The sequence below is a fragment of the Cryptomeria japonica genome, chromosome 2 (genome assembly GCF_030272615.1).
Source record: "Cryptomeria japonica chromosome 2, Sugi_1.0, whole genome shotgun sequence".
Classification (NCBI taxonomy): Eukaryota; Viridiplantae; Streptophyta; class Pinopsida; order Cupressales; family Cupressaceae; genus Cryptomeria; species Cryptomeria japonica.
In genome coordinates, this window is record NC_081406.1 from 206,550,097 (window position 1) to 206,571,085 (window position 20,989).

At 34.9% G+C, this 20,989-nt stretch overlaps 1 protein-coding gene across 2 annotated transcripts in view; it reads right to left on the reverse strand.

The window, feature by feature from the left end:
* Positions 1-16,211: 16,211 nt before the first annotated feature.
* LOC131040331 (uncharacterized) overlaps positions 16,212-20,989 on the reverse strand; it is a 35,051-nt gene continuing 30,273 nt past the window's right edge. For both annotated transcript variants that reach the window (XM_057973232.1, XM_057973231.1), the window contains exons 4-7: positions 17,474-17,595; positions 17,220-17,393; positions 16,931-17,035; positions 16,212-16,778 (exon numbers count right to left, since the gene is read on the reverse strand). In XM_057973232.1, coding sequence (XP_057829215.1) covers positions 16,722-16,778; positions 16,931-17,035; positions 17,220-17,393; positions 17,474-17,595 — 458 coding nt within the window. In that variant the 3' untranslated portion in view covers positions 16,212-16,721. The remainder of the gene's footprint in view (positions 16,779-16,930; positions 17,036-17,219; positions 17,394-17,473; positions 17,596-20,989) is intronic.

Genomic DNA, 20,989 nt, shown 5'->3' on the forward strand with positions numbered 1-20,989 from the left:
CTCCCTGTCTCAAACCCCTAGTGGAAGTGAAAAAACCACAAGGAGAACCATTAATTAAAACCGAGAATCTTGCAGAAGAAATACATGCACGAATCCATTTGACCCAGGCCTTGGAAAAACCTAACTTCTCAAGAACAACACATAAAGCCCCCCACTCTACTCTATCATAAGCCTTCATCATGTCTAGTTTAAGTATCATGGTTGGGATTCTTTGGGTGGAAATAGAATGCAGCACCTCATGTGCTACAATTGCACCCTCTGTCGTCTCCCTTCCGGGAACAAAACCACCTTGCTCCAATGAAATGATCCTAGGTAGAATTTTTGCCAACCTAAGGGAAATTGCCTTCGTAAATATCTTATATAAAGTGTTACATAAAGCAATGGGGTGAAAGTCAGCAAAAGTCTTAGTAAAAGAGGATAAAACATCATTTCCCACAAAATCCCAATATTTCTGACAAAATAAAGGAGTAAAACCATCTAGTCCCGAGGCTTTATCCGGATTCATGGCAAAAACAATACTCTTAACTTCTTCTAAGGAAAAGGGAGACATCAACATCTTATTGTCTTCCAAAGATACTAAAGGAGGAATATTAAATATAATATCATTGCTGAGATTTCCATTTTCCGAAGATAATAATGACTTAAAAAACCTAACTGCCTCTGAAGCAATGTCCTCTGGCTCTGTTAATAAATTCCCATTCTGACACTAAATACAAGATATCCTATTCTTACATCTTTTAATCTTAGTTGAAGAGTGAAAAAAATTTGTGTTCCTGTCACCATCTGAAAGCCATAACTTTCTAGATTTATGTCTCCAATAGATTTCCTCTCTAGCTAACACCTCCTCAAGCTGTAATTTTAGTGACTTCAATTCATCAAAAACTTGTGGCACCATACCATGTTGAAGCACATGAGTATTAAAACACTCAATCGTATCTTGAATCCTTTGTTTCTCCTGAAAAATGTTCTTAAAATGTGAGATATTCCATTCCCTAATATTCAATTTCAAATAACTTAACTTCTTAGCAATCTGAAACATACGGGACCCAGAACAAAAAGGAGCAAAATTCCACCATTTCATAAGCAAAGGCAAAAAGGAAGAATCCCTAAACCACATGGGCTCAAATTTAAATGGAGACTTAAAAGAAGCCCTATCCTCAACAACTGAAAGGGGAATTGGAAAATGATCAAAACCTGAGACCGGTAGAATAGAGGAAAAGAATTCAAAATCTGAATCAATCCAATTCTCAGATAACAAAAACCGATCTAATCTCTCAGCAATCTGAGAAAAATCCTTTCTCATGTTTGTCCATGTGAAAACCCCATTCTGAAACTTACAATCAAAAAGGCTCATATCAGAAATGAAATCCCCAAAGTCATCCATAATCCTTTTATTAGGGAAAACACCTCCTCTTTTCTCATCTAAATCAGTGAAAGCATTAAAATCACCCCCAAAGATAATAAAGGAACCATGTTTTAAGGGAGAAGAAATCCTCTTTAATTCACCCCATAACTTACTCTTCCCTTGAATTCTTGACGGAACATAAATGTTTAAAAGCCAGAATTTAACCTTCGAAATCTTGCTTATAACTAAAGCCAACATCCAATTTGTAGCAGATGCCACTAACTGTACCTCAATATTATAATTATTCCAAAGCAATGCCAAACCTCCTAAAGCACCACAAGCCGAAGAAGAAAGAAAATTCCACCTTCTCCAAGATGAAAAAACCAAATCAGCAGACTCCTTTGACAACTTTGTTTCTTGCAACATAAAAATATCACACTTAATTAAGTCCATTTGGGACTTAATTAAGCGTCTCTTGTTAGGGGCATTTAAGCCCCTAACATTCCAAGAAATAATTCTCATTTTCCTCGAGGGGAGGCCGAAGCTCCCCTCTTCCCAATAATCAGAGAATTTTTGCGTTCCCCAAAGCAACCTTGCAAATTACGTTTCACAGCCCCTGATCGTGTCACAGGTGGACTAGTCACGAATCTTTTACTCCTCTTTCTTTTTACACTTACAGGAGTTAGGCATGTTTTCTTAGGCCTACCAAGAGAGACCGAATGCCTCCCTTGCCCACCAGCAGGAGAAAGGGACAAAGTCTTTTGAATTCCAGCATCAATTTCCATTTGAGTCTTAAGATTATTTGGAGGCCTACCTCTCCTAGGAGAAACCACCGAAGGTGAAAAAACTGGAGTTGTTTAGACAATTGGTAAACTCTTGCATGACTTTGGAGAATCCAGGATAAATGGATTATCTTCAAAACCTAACTCTATTGTAGCCAAAACCACAAAAGGATTAGCAGATGCAAAAATTGGAAGGGTCGAGTTTATACCCCCCAAATCATTCTCAATTGAACAAACAACTCTATCAGTAATACCCTCATCCATTTGATGTGCATGATTGTTAAAAATATCATGTACTTGCTGAACCATATTCTCATCTGGCATAATAACAGGGACAACCTCTGACGGATTACTATTCCCTAAGGAAGATTCATTAGCCATATTAATTTCAACATTCAGAGGGGAATTATTAGACACCAAATTCTTAATGATTCAAATTTTAATTGAAACTAAATAAGAAAAACTAAAATTATAAAGCACATAATTACACCTCTTTCATTCTCTCTTCCTTACATTTATACTTGATTATTTAAATTAATATACTAAACAAATTATAATTCAACTACTTACAATAAACAAAACAATAAGAAATCTCCTTAAATGTATAAATAATTGCTACATAAAATGATCAAAACATCCACATCAAACCACTCTATAAGAGTATATATAGATAGTTACACTGTCGGCAGTTAACAAACTATATTTCTGCATTCCTTATACAAGATCATCTTCCAACTTAACCTCATTAACTTGCAGGTTGTTTAAACTCTTCCACATAGCTAATTAACACACTGCGATATGGTCAAGTTTGGAATGAGTATGGTGAGGCTCAGAAGATGCTGAAGAATAACTGGAGTTGCTTAACACCTGGTCAATCTCCCACTGTGAAAGACCCACATTAGTTCTGATGAGGAACAGAACATTACGATCAAAGATGAGGGGATGGCAGGGAAGGAGAATGGGTCCATTTTCATTCACTTTCAACTCCTCCTCTGCCTTGTCAAGCAAAGTACTGAGAAGTGGGTGATTTAGACAAGTGGCATTCAGGGATGACAAAGCGCTTCTTCATTTCGCTGTCTCCTACAAAGACAGCCAGGTGGCCTTCTGGCACATCCGCTGGCACACACCTCGATCTTCTTCTCCCTCTCAAAGAAGAAGTAACAGATGAATGGAGAAACTGCGTATGTATGTGTATATATAGATTGGGTGAGGAGGGAGCAGAAGTAAGAAGACATCGTTGTCACAACTTATCTGAGTTGCAGGCCGAAAGTTAAAAGAGATTGACTGCTTTTTTCAACTATTGTTTCCTTTAACTGCACACGGACCAACCGACTAAACTTTTTGGCTCCTTAAATATTTTTCTCCCGCTTTTGGCTCGTGTGATAGTGATTCGTGGTCCAATACCTTGCCTATCACTCACATTTCAATGATATGCCGTACAAACTAAGAATTGATCGAGGACTAAAATTTGATGGCCGTAGAGTTGAGGTTGATATTTTTGTTGTGAAGAATCAAAATTTTAAGAAATTTGAATGAGATGAGAGAAGATATTTTGAGTAGAATGTTGTAAGATATTATTAATAATAGAAGTGTAAGGATTACATAAGATTTACAAAAAGTATTACCAGTGGGAGCATGTGATCATCCCACGATTAATTACAAAACACAAAAACAAGATTACTGGAATGAGGGGAATTTTCCATCCAACCATAGTTACATTGGAGCCCATAGAACACAAGAAGAAATGAGAGGACATTTGAGTCCCTCGGACAGAAACAAAAACAGCATAGAAACGTTTCTGCAATAATAGCTTACCATCCTGTGAGAGGCATTGGATTATGCTATCCAGCGACAAAAGACCAGCATTTGAAGTTAGAGGACAGAATATACATTGGTTCGCTGAAATAAAAATTAAAAAAAACTGGAGAGCAAAAACTTAACAAAAGTTTCCCAATCATCAATAAATTTCCATATCTGCATCAAAATGTGATGCCTGTTCCTCTTCCTCTTCTTTCACTTGCTCTCCATAGAGTAGATTATATGGGCAGACTGGAGTATGTTTCTAGTGAATGATGATCAAGAGCAATTCTTCAAATTTTGCAAAAACTTTTTCGCCCAAGTGTTCGCCCACCTCTAGCTTATGGGCTGATAAGGTTGAATTAAGCTTTGTCTCATCTTTGGCTAGCAATGACCTTTATAAAGCAAGTATACACAAAGATAACCTGAGTTTTTGAATATATTGTTTCTCCTATAGAGACCCCTAATTAAAGCCTTGCTTGTATGCAGGTTGTATATTTTAATGGCTAAATCTAGGGTGTTAACTATCGCTCTCTATATATATAATATTGTTTTTAATTAAATAAGGTGTGTAATTTTAAAAATAAATGTCACGAAAAATATATTTGATAAGGAAGGTCGAATTCAAATTTAGGTTTCAAATGGAATGTATCGATTGACTTTTAAGTTCAATCAATTCAATCCAGATAAAGGTTTTTTATCTAGTTTCAAATAAGTCGACTTTGTTAATTTTGTGTACAAACGAAGTGATTATTCAAATAGTAATTTTTCTTGCTTGTAAGTAATTGGTTGTGCATTTGAACCTTCTCCTTTCATCAACTAAAATATTACAATCAATTCACTTGTACACATAGTGTCACCAACCTCATAGTGTTTGGAGTTTAATCCATTAAGGGTGCACCTACAAGCAAACCACAATGTTTTGATCTCAAATATTTTCTCTACATTATTTATATTTCTTAGAAGCATTTTTAATATGTCATGTTAATTATTAAAAGAGTTTAAGAATATTTTCAGAATTTTTAAAATGAAGAGAAGATCAACCAGCATTCATAGCCAAAATAAATAAATAATCATAAAGTCTATAGAAATGCATAGTTATAAAAGTAAATAGAGACACTTAAGCACACATAATAGCACTAGGTGATGGTGTAGGTGGAACATCACTCCTAGGGACCACTCATTTGCACACTTGGAGCTATTCATCCATCTTGAGAAGTTAACTAACCCTACACATTGATTGGGACCAAAATTTTGCAAATACATAGTGAGTTTATCATTGATGAAGAATTCATAGTATACAAACTCACAACTAAATTGAAATGCATTACCATAGCCTTCCTAAGAAGGTAGAACACCCATGTTGCACTAACAATAAATGAAATAGCATGACTATGGGAGCAATTGTTGCTACATCTATGAATTGAAAGTAGAAATATGGTGTGACTAGCACTTGCCATTCAGAGGAACTCAACTTGCTATGTATATAAGACACTCCCTACTAGTTGATCAAGTACCATATGTGCTAAAATTCTTATGGATTTTTTTCATTTTACCCTTTAATTTAAAAATACACTTGAAAGAAATCAAATTTACTTTTGTAGACATCTATAATTAACTTAATTGATATTTAATTAATTTATCCCTTCTCGCATAATTAATTGTATTAATTGTGCTAGAATCTATTATTCTTAGAATTAATTAATTTATATATATTTAATTAATTTTGTCCTCTTAGCCACACAATTAATTTATCAATTAATTATAGAAATCCCCATTCTTCTTAAAATCTATTTTAATCACTAACCTTAGCCAACCCCTTCAATATTTCTTCTAGTCCCAATTAGTTAATTAATACCCAATTAATTAACTAATATCCCAATTCCTACAAATCCCCCTCTTAATCCATATCATTAAGCCTAATTAATCTAGGCCTAACCTTCATTATCATTTCCTCCAATTTAAAATTCTTCACTCATTCTCTCTCCTTATGTCACATCCTCCTAACTCACCTACTTTCTTTATTAATCCTCCATTATCTCACCTAATTACTTCCACTAATCACTTGCATATCCCTAATCCCTATGATTAGGGATGAATCAACAACATGCCTTAAATGGCTTTCCCATCTCACCTCCCAACCTTAAATGCCACCCACTTTGCTTATCCTTGAGTCTTCCCATATTTCCCCCTCTTCCCAAGGAATTTTTAATTCCTTATTCCTTCCCTAGTGTACTTGGGATCTCTTCCCCAAGTCCTTGGGGAGTGTGGAGACAATAAATGTTGTTATGGAAAAATATCTTGGATCTCTCACTTGACCTCTCCCAATCCACATCACTTTCCTTCAATGTTGGCCCTCCATCCTCCTTCAATCTCAACCATCCATTTTGAGCCCCTCAAGTCGATAAATTTGAGTCTCCTCCCTTCACAAATCATCCACTTCATTTGTATTGCCATGCTGTCAATTTGAGTCTACAATTCATCCATAGTATCCATATTATGCCCAAATTTGCCCTCAACATATCCCCATAATACATTATTCTCAATCTCCTTGACCTACATTGTTGTGTACTTGGAGAGCATCCCACATTCACTCAACAAAGGAGCAAATCAAGTGGAGCATTGGGAACATTCCACTTTTAGCTCAATTGGAGGGGCTTGGAAAAGGTATAAGTTAGTTGTTTTATCTATGCTTTCATAGTTTTATGTATTTTGCTTGTTCAATTAACCTTTACCATTTCTTAACACTTCCAAATTTCTTATTTAGAAAGAAACTACAATGAATATCCTCATTAGCGAAAGTAATTTTGTTTATGGAATTCTAGAGTTGGACAAGAATATTAGATTTAAAATTTCTTAAGTCTGTCAATGTAAGTACGTTGAAGGTTCGTGTCCCTAAAGAGAAGAACTCTTCATGAGAATAAATCTAGAAAAAGAGAAAAGAGGCTATTAATCCATCATCCTATAGCTTGGGCTAAGGGTTTGCCCAAAAAGAATGCCTAAAAGTCTAAATTTTGAGATAAGATAGGAAAATAAGCTTGGTATTACCAATCTGGATAAGTCATTAAGAGGTGGATCTGGATGATAAAAGCACCAAAAAACATCAAATAGGATAAATCTAAGATTGCCAAATCTCTAAAGGATAAAGAGCCAAGTATGATTGAGGAAGAATGAAGGCCTCAAAACAAAATAAACATTTAAATAGAAAAGGAGAATATAGTAATAATTTGGTAAAGCAATCCAAGGATATAGTTTTTGAAATTGGTATAATTATTCTAATGTTATTCTTTTCATCAAGTATGTGGGAGCTTAATCTATGGTCATGTAACATGACATTAAGGTTATGATCCTAAATTCATTGAATAGAAGGCCATTTTGAACTAAGTAGCTTGTATTTTTTATAAAGTGGGAGAAAGGATCTAATATCTAGAAGAGATGAGATCCCTTGGACTATAAATGTATTTTCTTAAAATATGTAGGGATTTGATCCCAAGAGCCTCAAAACTAAGTAATTTGGAAGAAGTAATGATGGAATATGACCATAGAAGTTATTCATCAAAAGACAAACCAATCATAAAACCATAACTTTCCCATGTTTGAGAAATATATTTAAATATTTAAAAACTTTCCACATTCTTTGAACAAAAAATAGTACTTGACCTTGACCAAATAGAAACAATGAGAAGGGAATGGAAACCAATTCCTATATAACAGTCTTGAAATAAGGGCCTTACCTTCCTCATTACAATTATTGAGAATAATCTTCCATATATTTAATGTTCTACTTGGTACAAAAGGCTTGAATCTACGTCTAAATGCCAAGAACACAAATGTCACCTTTATCCTAAGCTAAACAATATAGATATCCCAAAAACCCTATAGAAGATCAATGATCTTTCTACTCATTGTACCATAAAAAATCTCTAAATATTTTAGGAAGAAACTTGTGGGAAAATTTAGAAGGTATCCAACATGAATAATTAGAAACATGAGTGCATATCAAAACCTTAGTTCAAATTTAAAGTTTTATTTTTTTGGGCAATAGGCCATAGGCCTATAATTATATTAATTTTAAACCTTAGTACAAATTTAAATTATCCTCACCAAAAATAGAGATTGAGTGGAAGAATTTTTTTCAGAATAATATACCATTTTCATATAACCATGTTGAGATAACACTAGATGTATCTTAAGAAAACCATCAAAAGAGAAAATATAAACATCCCACATACTCAACATATTATCTTGATAAGAAGCCTTATAATATACTTCTAGAGTCTTCGTGCAAGCTTTTGAAGCCTCAAGAATCATAGTTGCATTCCTTTATTTGAAGATGAAAATGAGAACCATGTAGCCACACGTTCCAATCCATGATTTCATGTATGTAACCTACATTAGATACTTAGTTAAACCTAAACTAACAATACAAAGGTTACACGAGACAACATCAACAACTACTCATGTTCTTGCTTTTATAAGAGAATTTTGTCCAAAACCACAAATATTATTACATATAAACTATGTGCCTCAAAACAATGAGTTCACCAAACCATGACCCCCAAACTAAATAATTGACACTAATTTTTTCCAATATTAAATATTTTACCAATGTGACATCCCAATTAAATATTTATCCCAATATCTCATAGAACACATAGCTTCTCCAAGAATGCCTAATCAATGTGATGAATGCATCTTTGGATGTAACATAGTTATATATTTAATTTAACCTTAATAGCATTATTATTTCTACATTATGCAAGGCATACAAAACACTTTTCTCTATATAAAGATCCAAAAAAAAAAGTTCAACACTTTGCATGGGATACAATCAAAGCATAGCTAGAGATCTTTCAATTGTAAAAGGAATACCCAAGAATTTAAATATCTTTCATTTTAACCCAAAATTATTTCAACCATGGTGACAAGAGAAAGGAGATCGTGTGATAACATTATATCTTTTTCTATTACAATTTAGAGCCATGAGTCAAATAAAAAGTATTAAGACCATTTCTAGCCTAACAAAATTTTCTTGTTGCTCCAACAACACAAGAAAAGAACTATCTATGAATTTCTCATTAGTAATTTATAGTTGAATATTTTGTCTACCTTCTTCCTCACAAATCCTCTCTTGGATTGATTCAATGGATTTTATAGAATATAGAAGATGACAAATCTTAAATACTCTCCGATTAGGAAAAATACAACATGAGGTGTTTAAGAATAAAATGAAATATCACTTAATAAAATCATAGTATTTCTAAAATTATAGCTTCAAAAGGATAATTCATTCCTTAGAGTATTTATCCCACGTCATTCCTTCCTAGATAGAAATGATGTTATCTAGAATATATTGGCTTTGAATCAAACCAATCTACCTCAAACAAGTAATATTAGGTAGTAAGTGCTAGATATGTAAGCTAAGTTCTTTAGAATTTTTTTTATAAAGTAAATTAATAAAATTGATAATCATCTCAACTTAAAATAAGGTCTATATCCATAGATTTTGAGATAAACTTGGTAATACCAATATTGATGAGAGACCCTAGGGAACCTTTGTGAACAAATAAAGGAAGTCCAACACATGTGAATATCTAGGCGGAATTGTCAAATTTAGAATAAAATCCATCTAAGCCCAATTTTTATTATCGGTAATGCTCATAAGAAATTCAGACAACTTATCCATGGGAGTTGAGTGAAACAAAATAAATTAGTTGATGAGATAATTAGGTTGATAATTGCATGAATTTTTTTTGTATTGCATGACTCCTAAAGTTATTACAATATTGAAAAATAAGTTTGAAGGTTTAGTAAAGTAGGTGAAATATTTGGAAGAGATAAAATCCTCTTGGATTTGGCTTCTACCTTGAGGTAGTATGAGTGATCTTCACTTAGTAGAATTTCCATTCAAATGATGTTCTTATTGTCATTTTTTAGTCTTTGGTCATTTCATTTTACCTTCAAGTGGCATGTTCATCTTTTAATTTTTTTGTTCACATTTTTTTGCATCAAGACATAGAGTTCTTTATAGATTCTATTAAGGAAGAGATGTGAGTACTTTCATATTGGATTTGATGTATGATCTCAAGCTTGGTATTTTTGTCTTGACTCTTGAATTCTCAACTTGGAAGTTAGTATGATATATGGCAATACATCCTTGAATTTGTAGAAGCCCTAACCTTGACAAAAATTGGGAATAATTGGTATACAAGGGTCATCATAGTTTCAAATGTGAAAAATACTTTTATTTTAATGCTTTGAACACATTCACTTGGGTATCTAAGGTGTAAAGTCATCCTCATAAGTAATATTTAATAATCATGGCACTATCTCAACTTGCAAAAAATGAAACTACATATCAAAAATTGCATACCCTTGCAATTTCACACAATGTTTTGTGTCCTTCCTCTTAGTGCTTTTCTATGTTTATTTCAATTCTTGGATTAGTCTTACCTCTAATGGTGCTTAGGCTCATCCCTTATGTTCTTTTTTTGCAAGTTGATATTGTCTTTGCATTATCCTTATCATTTTATAGCTCATATTGTTTGGACTCCAGTGCTACATGTAGACACCCATGTGATGTGTTAGCGTCCCTTGATAATTTCTCATTTGGTGGTCTTTTTTAAGCATTTCACCACCTATCACCTTCCTATGTTAGTGGTAAGGGCTCAACATGAACCCAAACAATAACTTTTTCCTTTGGCCTTCTCACTTTTTAAATCAATCTTTCACTCTATCACTATCTTCTTGCAACCTTAATTGTTTGGACTCTCTCAATCTCTCACAAAAATCTTTCAAGAATTCTACAACACTTTTACAACATTCTCCTTTATCTTTGTTTCATTGGTTTCATCAAGCCTTCACAAGTGACATTGTTCTTTTCTTATTTGTGTTCTCCTTGTTCTCACTTTCTCCATAGCATTATTGTGGTTTTAGCATGCCTTTCTTGTTGTGCCCTTGAGCATATTGGGATCTTCACATCCTTTTTACCTTTCATTCTAGTTTCCATTATTGCAATTGCACTACTCTCACCATTACCTAACACACTTAAAGAGCTTCCTCACACACGATATATTATTTCTTTGTATTATTGGCTATTTTGGAGTTAGGAATGCCAAAGAAAGGGTTTAACCTAAAGGAAAACCCCCAATTAGCCCCAAATAATTTTTCCTTCTCTCTGTCTTCATAGATATTTGAGAGCATTTGAGAGCACTCAACTACATATAGGTTTTCTAATGCTTTATGTTTGTTATTGTTTTTATTTCTTCATCAAATATATTGTACTTATTATCATTTAGTGTATGTGTTTATCCATTTCTATCATCTAGTGTTTTCTAGTATGTTGCCACCTTTGGTTTTGTAGATTGGGTGAAAAATTTGATTTAAGTCCAGTATTTTTGGAAGTTCTCTTTTTTTCGTATATAGGGATTCAATGCTTAGCACAAATATATACATTATGTGTTGGCATCTTGGTCAACGTCCTCCTTTGTATGACACTAGGTTCCTATCTTCACCCTCTTTTCAATTTTGTAATCAATTTCTACAACAAAAATATTCAATCTTCAATAAATAGTACTTTCTAATTTCTACCATGCTTTAAGTAGTTAATCCAAATATTTTATTTAAACATTTTTTGGGGATTGTAAATTTGTTTTATTAAACAGTGGCAAACTTGCTCAATCCTAATGTAAAGTAGTGAAAAAATACTTAGTACACATTAGCTAAATCAAAAAATTTCCTCTTACATTTTGGTGAACCTGCATTTTTACACGTAAAACATTCTTTAAAAAAAACAAAAAATTATTTCAGAAAAATATTTTCTTAAAAATCAAATTAAATTAAGGTGTTGCTACAGACCTTGTTCTATGGTCCTAAAGGAGATATATGGCAGCCTTCAACCATCTACACCATTCTTAACATTCACTTGATTCCCAAATGAATTTCTTACTCCCATCACTTTCCAACTTTGTTAGGAATTGTTGAAGGGTATTTTGATCCACTCACCAACAAGCAAGTAGAACATGAAAGTCTATACCACCTCTCTTAAAAGGTGAACAATCTCGATATTTGTCAATCTAGTGCACGAGCAGAATGAAATTCAGAGATGCCTTTTCAAAATCTGCTCTAGCACCTTGTTGGAATTTGAGAGAAAAGAGAGCCAAAGACTCAAACATGTAAATTCTTCATTCATCAACCATATTCCATTATTGCATTCAATGATTTTATATAATCATACGACCTACAACTATCGAACAACTAACTAACTAACTAGCAACTAATCTTTATACTATTTATTCCTAATCTACCTTAGTAAATAAATGAAATTACTTTAATAAACCTGATATAAAATACAACATAATGTTGCATCAACCACCCCCTAAGTGCAACCAATGTTATAAAAAAACTTTTAATAAGACAAGCCATATTAGGTACTCATGCAATTTAAAAGAACTCAATGTACAAAGACAATCAACCCCCCAAAAGAGGAGGATATCTATAGGAAAAAATTATATCCCAAGGAGATGATAATGAATGAATATAAAAGCTACTTTCTATACCTCAATGTTGATATGGATCCATGACTAACATCAATTGATGGGATCAAGAACCATGCAAGATTGAGAGCATTGATCCTACGTTAACGGCTCTCAATTTAATATGTGAATTAGTTTGAATTAGAGCAAGATTCACGAATATTTATCATAGATAAATGGGTCTCGATTTGAGATATAAATCAACATAAATCATAATGTGTCAAGTCATTAGCATGATGTAGTTAAGAGATTAACAAGAAGATCCAAAATAGTTGATGTAACTTTGTACGAGCTTTTATCAATAAATGGAGGTAGACATGTAACGCATGTCATGTGACTACACTACTGATCCCATGATTTCATCGTGTTGAACAACTACAAGTCCATGTATCAAGCTAATATGACACGCATTAATTTGAGTGTGTTTCCATTAATCCCCAAATAACTCAATTTAACATTCAAGCTATAATGTGAGACACTTTAGAACTTCACATGTTTATAAAGAAGCAGCTAATTTTCTAGAATTAGGGTAAGGTCCCATGGAGGGAAATTTCAGTGGAGTGCACTTCAGCTTAAAAACTTCAAAATTTAGGGAAGCTGGTGATCTTATGGAAAATATTGCAAATAAAAAATTCATAAAGAAACACTATTTTCTTTCTATTTATTTTTTGAGGGAATCTAAAATATTAGCTAATTGACAGGCACAAAAATCCTTAAACTGGTGGGGCAATTTCTAGCCCCACCCCAATTGCACTGGCTGAAATATGAAATCCTGAAAAACAGTATTTTCAGGAAAAGATTCCAATCCAAATAATCCTTTAGCATAACCTCCCTGGAAAATAGAAGCCCAAGCTCCCTTATGGGACCTTACCCTTATACGATGTTCAATGTAGACCAAAAAAATTGAAGTGCAATCAATTCCACTTTACGATTGTGAAAGGAAGCTTAGAAGTTCAAAAACCTAGAATTGTTTAACAAAATCTAAGAATTGTTTTTTTTTTTTTTTTAAATCATGTCGTAACTAGAGGCAAATCACATCAACGAGAATAATATAAAATTCTGACCCATTTCAAAAAAAAATGGATCAAAAAATAATCCCACATGGCTAAGATATTATCTTCTGAAGTTTGCCTCTCAAATAGAAAGTTGCATCGTGAGGGCTCCCCAGTTCGATGGCAGGCAGTTGGCGCCTGGGTGGTTGGCATAAGTGGCATCCAATCAGCTAGATGGTGACTGTCGGACAACGATAGCGGGCTGCATCATTGATGGCTACGCGGTAAAAGCATTGGCAATAAAACCCGGTGGCAAATGGCGTAGACCAAGCAGCAGGTGGGTAGAGCTTTGGTGGACCGCTAGGGCGATGGACCAGAGTGGTGGTTGTCCAAGTATATTATCAGCTAGAATTCTTATAAGCATTGATTCTATGTATTTGGAGGAAGGCTAGCGAGGCCCAACCATCCCTATCACCCAACCTACCATGGCAGGTGTGGCAGGGATCTGGCACCCCTGTGGTACCTCTGTTCCTATTGCTGTCAACACATATGCACTTCAGAAATTTCTTTGATTTTTTTTTTCAATATTTTTTAATTTATAAATCTTTGTGATTATTGACAAAGGCCTATGCCCAAGCCATACAACCTTGACATCGACTTGCACGCATTGTCTTAAAAAGAAAATTGCCTCTACTTGTTCTGCTCCAATTTCAACAATTTGACAACTGATCTATGGGTTTTTTTGGTTGTGTCAAATGCAATGGAACTGTCAATTTTGCACAAAACTATTTCAAAATGCATGTTATTTGTGAAAAACAAAATCAAACTCTACAAGTAAATCTACACTAGATTGATTTCACAGTGCCTGATTTTAACAAAATGAAAGTGTAACCAAGCTAATTTGACCCTTTTGAATGCAATAGAATTGTTAATTTCTTTCACAAAGGCTTCCTGTAATGAATGATCTAAAAACACTCAATTTACAAGAATATGAATCCTAAGTAACTAAAACTAAAACAATAAATTGAATTATTTTGTACCTGAACAAGCTTTTTTAATACAATTTTACATTTAATGAAGAATATGCAATATTTAATCTTCTTAGAAACAATGACAAGATTCAAAGGCAACATAATAAAAATAACAAGATTTCAATATCTATATTCAAAGTGTATAAAACAAAAGAAATGCACTGCAATATATAAACTCTGGTAACAAGTCAAGATGACAAGTGTCCCACAAAAGAGCAGTGAACTAGAATATTTTGTTAACTGTAGGAATAGAGATGTCAAGTGAACTCACCTTAATGAGGAAGATGTGGCACCTAACTATCATAAATCTAGGAGATGAATGAGATAGGTGTGACAAAAAATTCCATCAATCAATAAGATTGACATGTGCTCTTATTTCTTAATTTACCTAAGAAAATAAATGAAATTACCTAAATAAACTTAATATAAACACCAACATTCATCATTGATACACACTAGGTATTTGGCTCTAATCACAAGTTTAGAGTTTTTGTACTACTAAAAAAATTGGTTTATATACTTCTTCCACTCTTATCAAGAGAAACAAACCTACCTCTGAAAGAGCTAAAAAGCTCGTGATTGTACACAATGTCTTGCATCTTATGGATCAAAAAACAATTCAGAACAGGGAGAGCACAACGTAGCAGGCTGTAGACCCTAAGGAGCTTTACAAATTTTGATAAGAATCAAGTTGTCCATAAAAGGTTTGTTGGGTTCCAATTGCAAGGGCTAGGCTAGCCTAGCAATTCGAACAATGAGTATGCCACAACATTTGCATCAAACAATAAGTAAGACTAGCCACTATTCCTTCGTGTGCCAATGTTATTTTGTATTTTGTATCTTGAACTTAATGAATAATATAAATATTATGGTATAAGTGCTAATCAAATTGTTGAACTTGCAATTTATCTTTTACTATTTTTTTCTAAATAATTTTTCAAGTAACCATCCCCAAAATTCTAAAAAGAAAATTGTCATTCATGAAACTCAGGAAAACACTGCCAAGAATCTTCATCAAACAAGAGGTGCTAGGATGACTACTAATGCATCAAGGAATAGCTGTCAAAACACGATTAAGGTGGTTATTGTGGATGATCTTTCCATTGTGTGTGGGAAAAAGGAGATAATTGACCATATCTTCTGGGTGTTCAACAGCCAAAAGATTCCAAGATTGGTTAAATGCATAATTTCAACTTCCTTTTCCCTACCTTGCTTACTTGGCAGATTTCTTCTAGGGGATTCTTGGACGGTCAAGGATAGCTACAAGAGTTTACTCATTCGTTTTACTTGGGATTGATCAATTCCCTTACAAGACTCGTGGCTACTTTTCAGGAAGCTCATCGTACTCAATTTGAGTAAGTAAAAACTTTTTGTATATGTTTTCTTTTGATTGTGCAGCATAAGTTTCAGTATTTTTCGAAAGATGTAGACACACTTTTCAAATTGGAATGTCCCTGCAATTGCTTTCTTACCTTGCCTATTTAAGGAGATATTTTCCTTGTAATTTTAATGCTGAGCTGATATAAATCATTTGTTCTCTAGAGTAATATAAGATGCATTTCTTCCAAAACAAGTTTCTTCATCCAAAGGCCCAATGGATTAAGAACACCACTGCTAAGGACAAACATAATATACCAAAAGGTAATAGATAATCTGAAATTTGAAATATTACTAAATGATCATTACATAGCAGTAAGCACTATTGAGATAGATTCAAAGTTAAAATGCAATTATTCCAAATTTAAATAATTCTTCATTAACAGTACTGTATCTGAACAAATGTTTTATCAAAACCATGGTTTCAAGAAAAAAGCCAATTACTCGATGATTCCACCTACCTATGCAGGGTTTAAATTCAGACTATTGGCTTCTAGAAAACAATATCTGACACTCCAAGAAAGGATTATACACTGATCTGCTCACTATATTATTTCTACCAAAGGAATAAGAAAGGATTCTCCTATATTGGACGTTTTGCCTCGGCAAGAGTAAGCAATCATTTCTTCCTTTTAATTTTTGTAAACCACTATTTCCAAGCATAGTGGTAGTAAACCACAAATGAACTAAAAATGTACAACGAAGACAAACCCAATCTCCTAGACTGTCAAATCACTCTCTAAAGAGAATTTCTTGCTATGACAGTTATTTGCCTAAGATCTGAGTCCCTTGGACATGTGTCAATTACTATATAAATTTGTATGACACAACGATTTAGTCCTCCTTTGTGCCAGACATGTCCATCAAGTATCATTTTTGCATGCTTGATAATGTTGATTCTCAATCAGAACTTCTACCCTCTGCAGTACCAAAATTGTTGGATAGAAAAATCATAAATGCACAACATCAATAATACCATTTGAAATAAATATCAAAATCATTAAATACAAGCTAACAAAAATGAGCATGCTACACAGAGAAGTGTTAAGAGTATCATGTATGGTAGTCAAACCTTGACTGAATCACCAACTTCTTCCAGTTTGTGCAGTAGCATCTCCCCAGAGGCCGAATGGAATGAATTTGACTCTTCGATGCAATTATTAGGTGACTCTGATATCTATTATTTTCACCACACCAAACATTCAAATAACATGATAAATCAACACGTAAAAAGCAATGTTAGAACCGGCCTTCATATAAGATAAACTTCACTAATCACATCCCAAGAGAATATTCTCGTCTTCCTATCAACAAATTAAATGCATTCTACTCCATATACACCAATGTGCCATGATACTAACCTGCCAGGATGTCAGATCTTTTCTGCTGTGTTGCCATCCCAAAGTTCGTGAAGTACAATTAATTTCAGGGCTAAATGTTGGCAATTCCTCCTCTTTATTAATATAAATCTTCAACTGAGCATCCTTATCCACAATACGCTCTTTCCTTAAACTTGAAACTGTCTTAAGAACCGCCTGGACATTGGCATATATGATTATATTAGATGCTATACATAAACCATGGAAATTTCCAAGATCACTGAATAGAGCCTTACCTTCCTAAACAGCCTAGGATTTACAACCCCCTGAATGCGAACATCATCAACAGGAGGTGGCCGACTTAAGCCAGCATTTTCTATTCTGATAGAAAAAATGCCAAAAGCAGCTTGTAGACAACCTGCAAAATAAATTAAAAAAATTCTTACTGATGCACTATGAGCTTCTCTGTGGGCCAAAAATAACCAGTTTGTTGCATACTAATTCCTACTTTCTGTAATATATAGATTATCAGGGAGAAAAACTTCAATTTCTCCAGCAGGTTGTGTTTAAGTGCAAACTACAGATCTACTGCAATGATGGCTACAGATCGATTTCTGCTGGGCTTGCTCCAGGTTCAAGCAGTCAATGTTGTGAGTGCATTCAGGATTGTCCAAGCACTAGTTGATAGTGGGATGATGGGAGACATCTCAGTGCTAATATTCTGGGTTTTTAGAGCATAAGTTATAGATTCTAGCATTTCAAATTTTTTTCTTGGTTGTCAAGTTCTTCAGGCAAGGAGAAAAATTGCACCACTTATGGACCATTCTATTTTTTTAAATTAAGGTAAAATATATTAATTGAAAAAAACAGTTAGTGCTGATTTCTCTTATTTGGATACAAGAAAACCATGACGAAACAAGGATGATGACAAAACAGTCCAGAAACCCTTGCAGGATGGAAAAGCAACAGAATTAAAGAGAAGAATCTAGGGAGAAGGTGTCAGATATATAACCACATAGAAACTAGATCCACATACAGTATCAACAGACTGCAGAGCTAAAAGTTTTTTCCAACAGCTATACTGGATCATGTGAATATTACAAGGTTAAGCAGAAGAATTCCTGTTTTGTTTTTTGAAGTTGCTCAAAATGAGAAAAAACAGTGTTACATGCGATTAGCAAAGCAGCATTTGGAGGCCTGGACTCACTGCTAGACCCCGTTCCCTTTCCAGATCTGCAGGTACATTTGCTACTCAATGGCACCAGTCATGGGCACTGGATTTGATAAGGACTCTCTTTGAAGTAATCAGTTTTCCACAATCCATGATGCTTCTTCTTGTTTTTTCTGGATTCGATAGTTTTCCACAATCCTCTTCTCCTCTCCCTTTCCTACATCTTTTTATACACCATGGGTCTGCAACAGTCTATCATTCTAATCCTTGAGCTCCCTATCATCCCGATGATGGTTCACAGAGTGTGATCCGAAACGTCTATTGATGCAAAAAATACAAACACAATCAAATCCAGAAAGAACAAGAAGGACTCTCTTTACTATGTTGAAGCATGTGTTGGAATGGTAGACCTGTATTGTGCATTTTTAGTGGAGGCGTGATACACCACCTCCCTTGAATGGGTTTTGCATATCTTCTTTTTCCCGGATCCCTGTAGCCTATAGAGGATGTTCTCAATGACAGCAATGCAATGCTATTGGTATTGGTTGTGTTGTGAGGTATTCACACATCGCCCCATTGCAAATGGGGACCCCCCACTTTTTTTTTGCTTTCTCGGTTGTGCTAGAGTCTTTGCTATTAGTCTTTGCATTCAAGGGATAGAATTTCTCAAGTATCTAGAGGGTCATCATGTTATAGGTTGAAGTAAGTCATCAAGCATGTGGCAAGAATGATTTATGGGTGAAAGACTTGAGGATTGAACAAACTGAGCAAACTCAGGTGAAAGGACTAAGTCAAGGGTCTTTCCTAAGGATGCGTACCTTGCTAAGGACACGAGACTCCGAACCTTGCTAAGGACATGACACCCCGTACCTTGCTAAGGACATGACACCCCGTACCTTGCAAAGGTTCTAGAGCGAAATTTTTATCAAGGCATGTACCTTGCAAACGTCCTAGAGCGAGATTTTGATGTCCAGTCCTTGAAGAGGTTCCAGAGCGAATTTTTGCATTTAGCTCCCGTACCTTGCCAAGGGTCATGAGCGAATTTCTCCAAGTGAAGATCAAGAGCGAATTTCACCTCCAAGTCATGTCCTTCCTAAGGACATAGAGCGAACTTTTCATCTTGACCTTGTCCTTGCAAAGGACCTAGAGCAAACTTGACCTTGTCCTTGCCAAAGGCCTAGAGCGAATTTTGCTTCAAGTCTTGTCCTTGGAGACGACATGCAACGAATTTTCTACCTTGACCTTGTCCTTGGAGAGGATCCAAAGCGAATTTGTTTCTTGTCCTTGCCATGGTCCTTGAACGAATGTTTGCCAAGTATGTACCTCACAGAGACCTTAGAGCGACTTTAAAGATGTGGATCTTACGACTTTAGGGAAAATTTTGTCCAATTGGTGTACCTTGGAGAAGTCCTAGAGCAAGTTTTGTCTAGAATCATGTGCGTACCCTCCAAAGGACAGAGAACGAATTGCATTTTAAGTCTTGTCCTTGCCAAGTTCAGAGAGCAAATTTCATTTTGAGTCTTGTCCTCATCAAGGTCATAGAGCGAAATTTTCATCAAGGACATTGAGCGAGCTTCTTCACTTAACCATGTATCTTGCATCAACTTGGAACGAATGAATCTTTTAGACCTTGTCTTTGGAGAGTACATGAAACGAGTTTTATTATAGAGCTTGTCCCCCTTAAGGACATAGAGCGAATTCATCAATTGAAGCTTGTCCTTGGAAGGGTCTTAGAGCGAAAATTGCTACATAGGTCCTGTCCTTCCAAGGGACATTGGGCGAAATCATCTGCTTGCCTTGTCCTTGCTCATGGTCTAGAGCGAACTTGAGTACATGTCGTAGAGCGAACTTTGTTTACAATCATGCCTTGTCCTTACCGTGGTCCAAGAGCGAACTTGATCATTTGAAGCTTGTGCTTAGAAGGGTCATAGAGCGAAATCTACATTATAGGTCCTGTCCCTGCCAAGGACACAGAGCGAACTGCACTATAAGTCTTGTCCTTACCAAGGACGTAGAGTGAAAATTTTATATAGGGCCTGTCCTTCCAAAGGACATGGAGCGAAACAATTATCTTGACCTTGACCACCCAAAGGACATAAAAAGAGCTCATGTGAAGATGGCTACCTTGCAAAGGTCAGCAAGCGAATTTTGATATAAAACCTGTCCTTGGAAAGGACAGAGAGCGAAAACTTGATTTATGTCTTGTCCTTCCAAAGGTCAAGAAGCGAATTTTGATATAGGACTTGTCCTTTCAAAGGACGATGAGCGAACTTCATTATAGGTCCTATCCTTGGGGAGGACGTAGAGCGAAATCATTACCTCAAGCGAATTACATGTACCTTGCAAGAGACCTAGAACAAAACTCAACAAGACAAGCATTTGGGCACCTAAACTAATTCAAAAATTCGAATTGATAGAAGGGAGAGTATGATTTATCAAGTCGGCCAGCATCAAGAAGGATAATTTACATTTTTTGTTTATACTAAACCAAGTCGGCCTTGTATCCCAAAAGACACATCTCTACCCTTGAGCAGCAAACGATTAAGGAGATAGCAAAATTTGCTTAGAACCAAGGGGTGATCTCCCCTAAGACTGCACCTATTGGACCTGCAAATCATACAAAATCAGAGATTATGTCAAA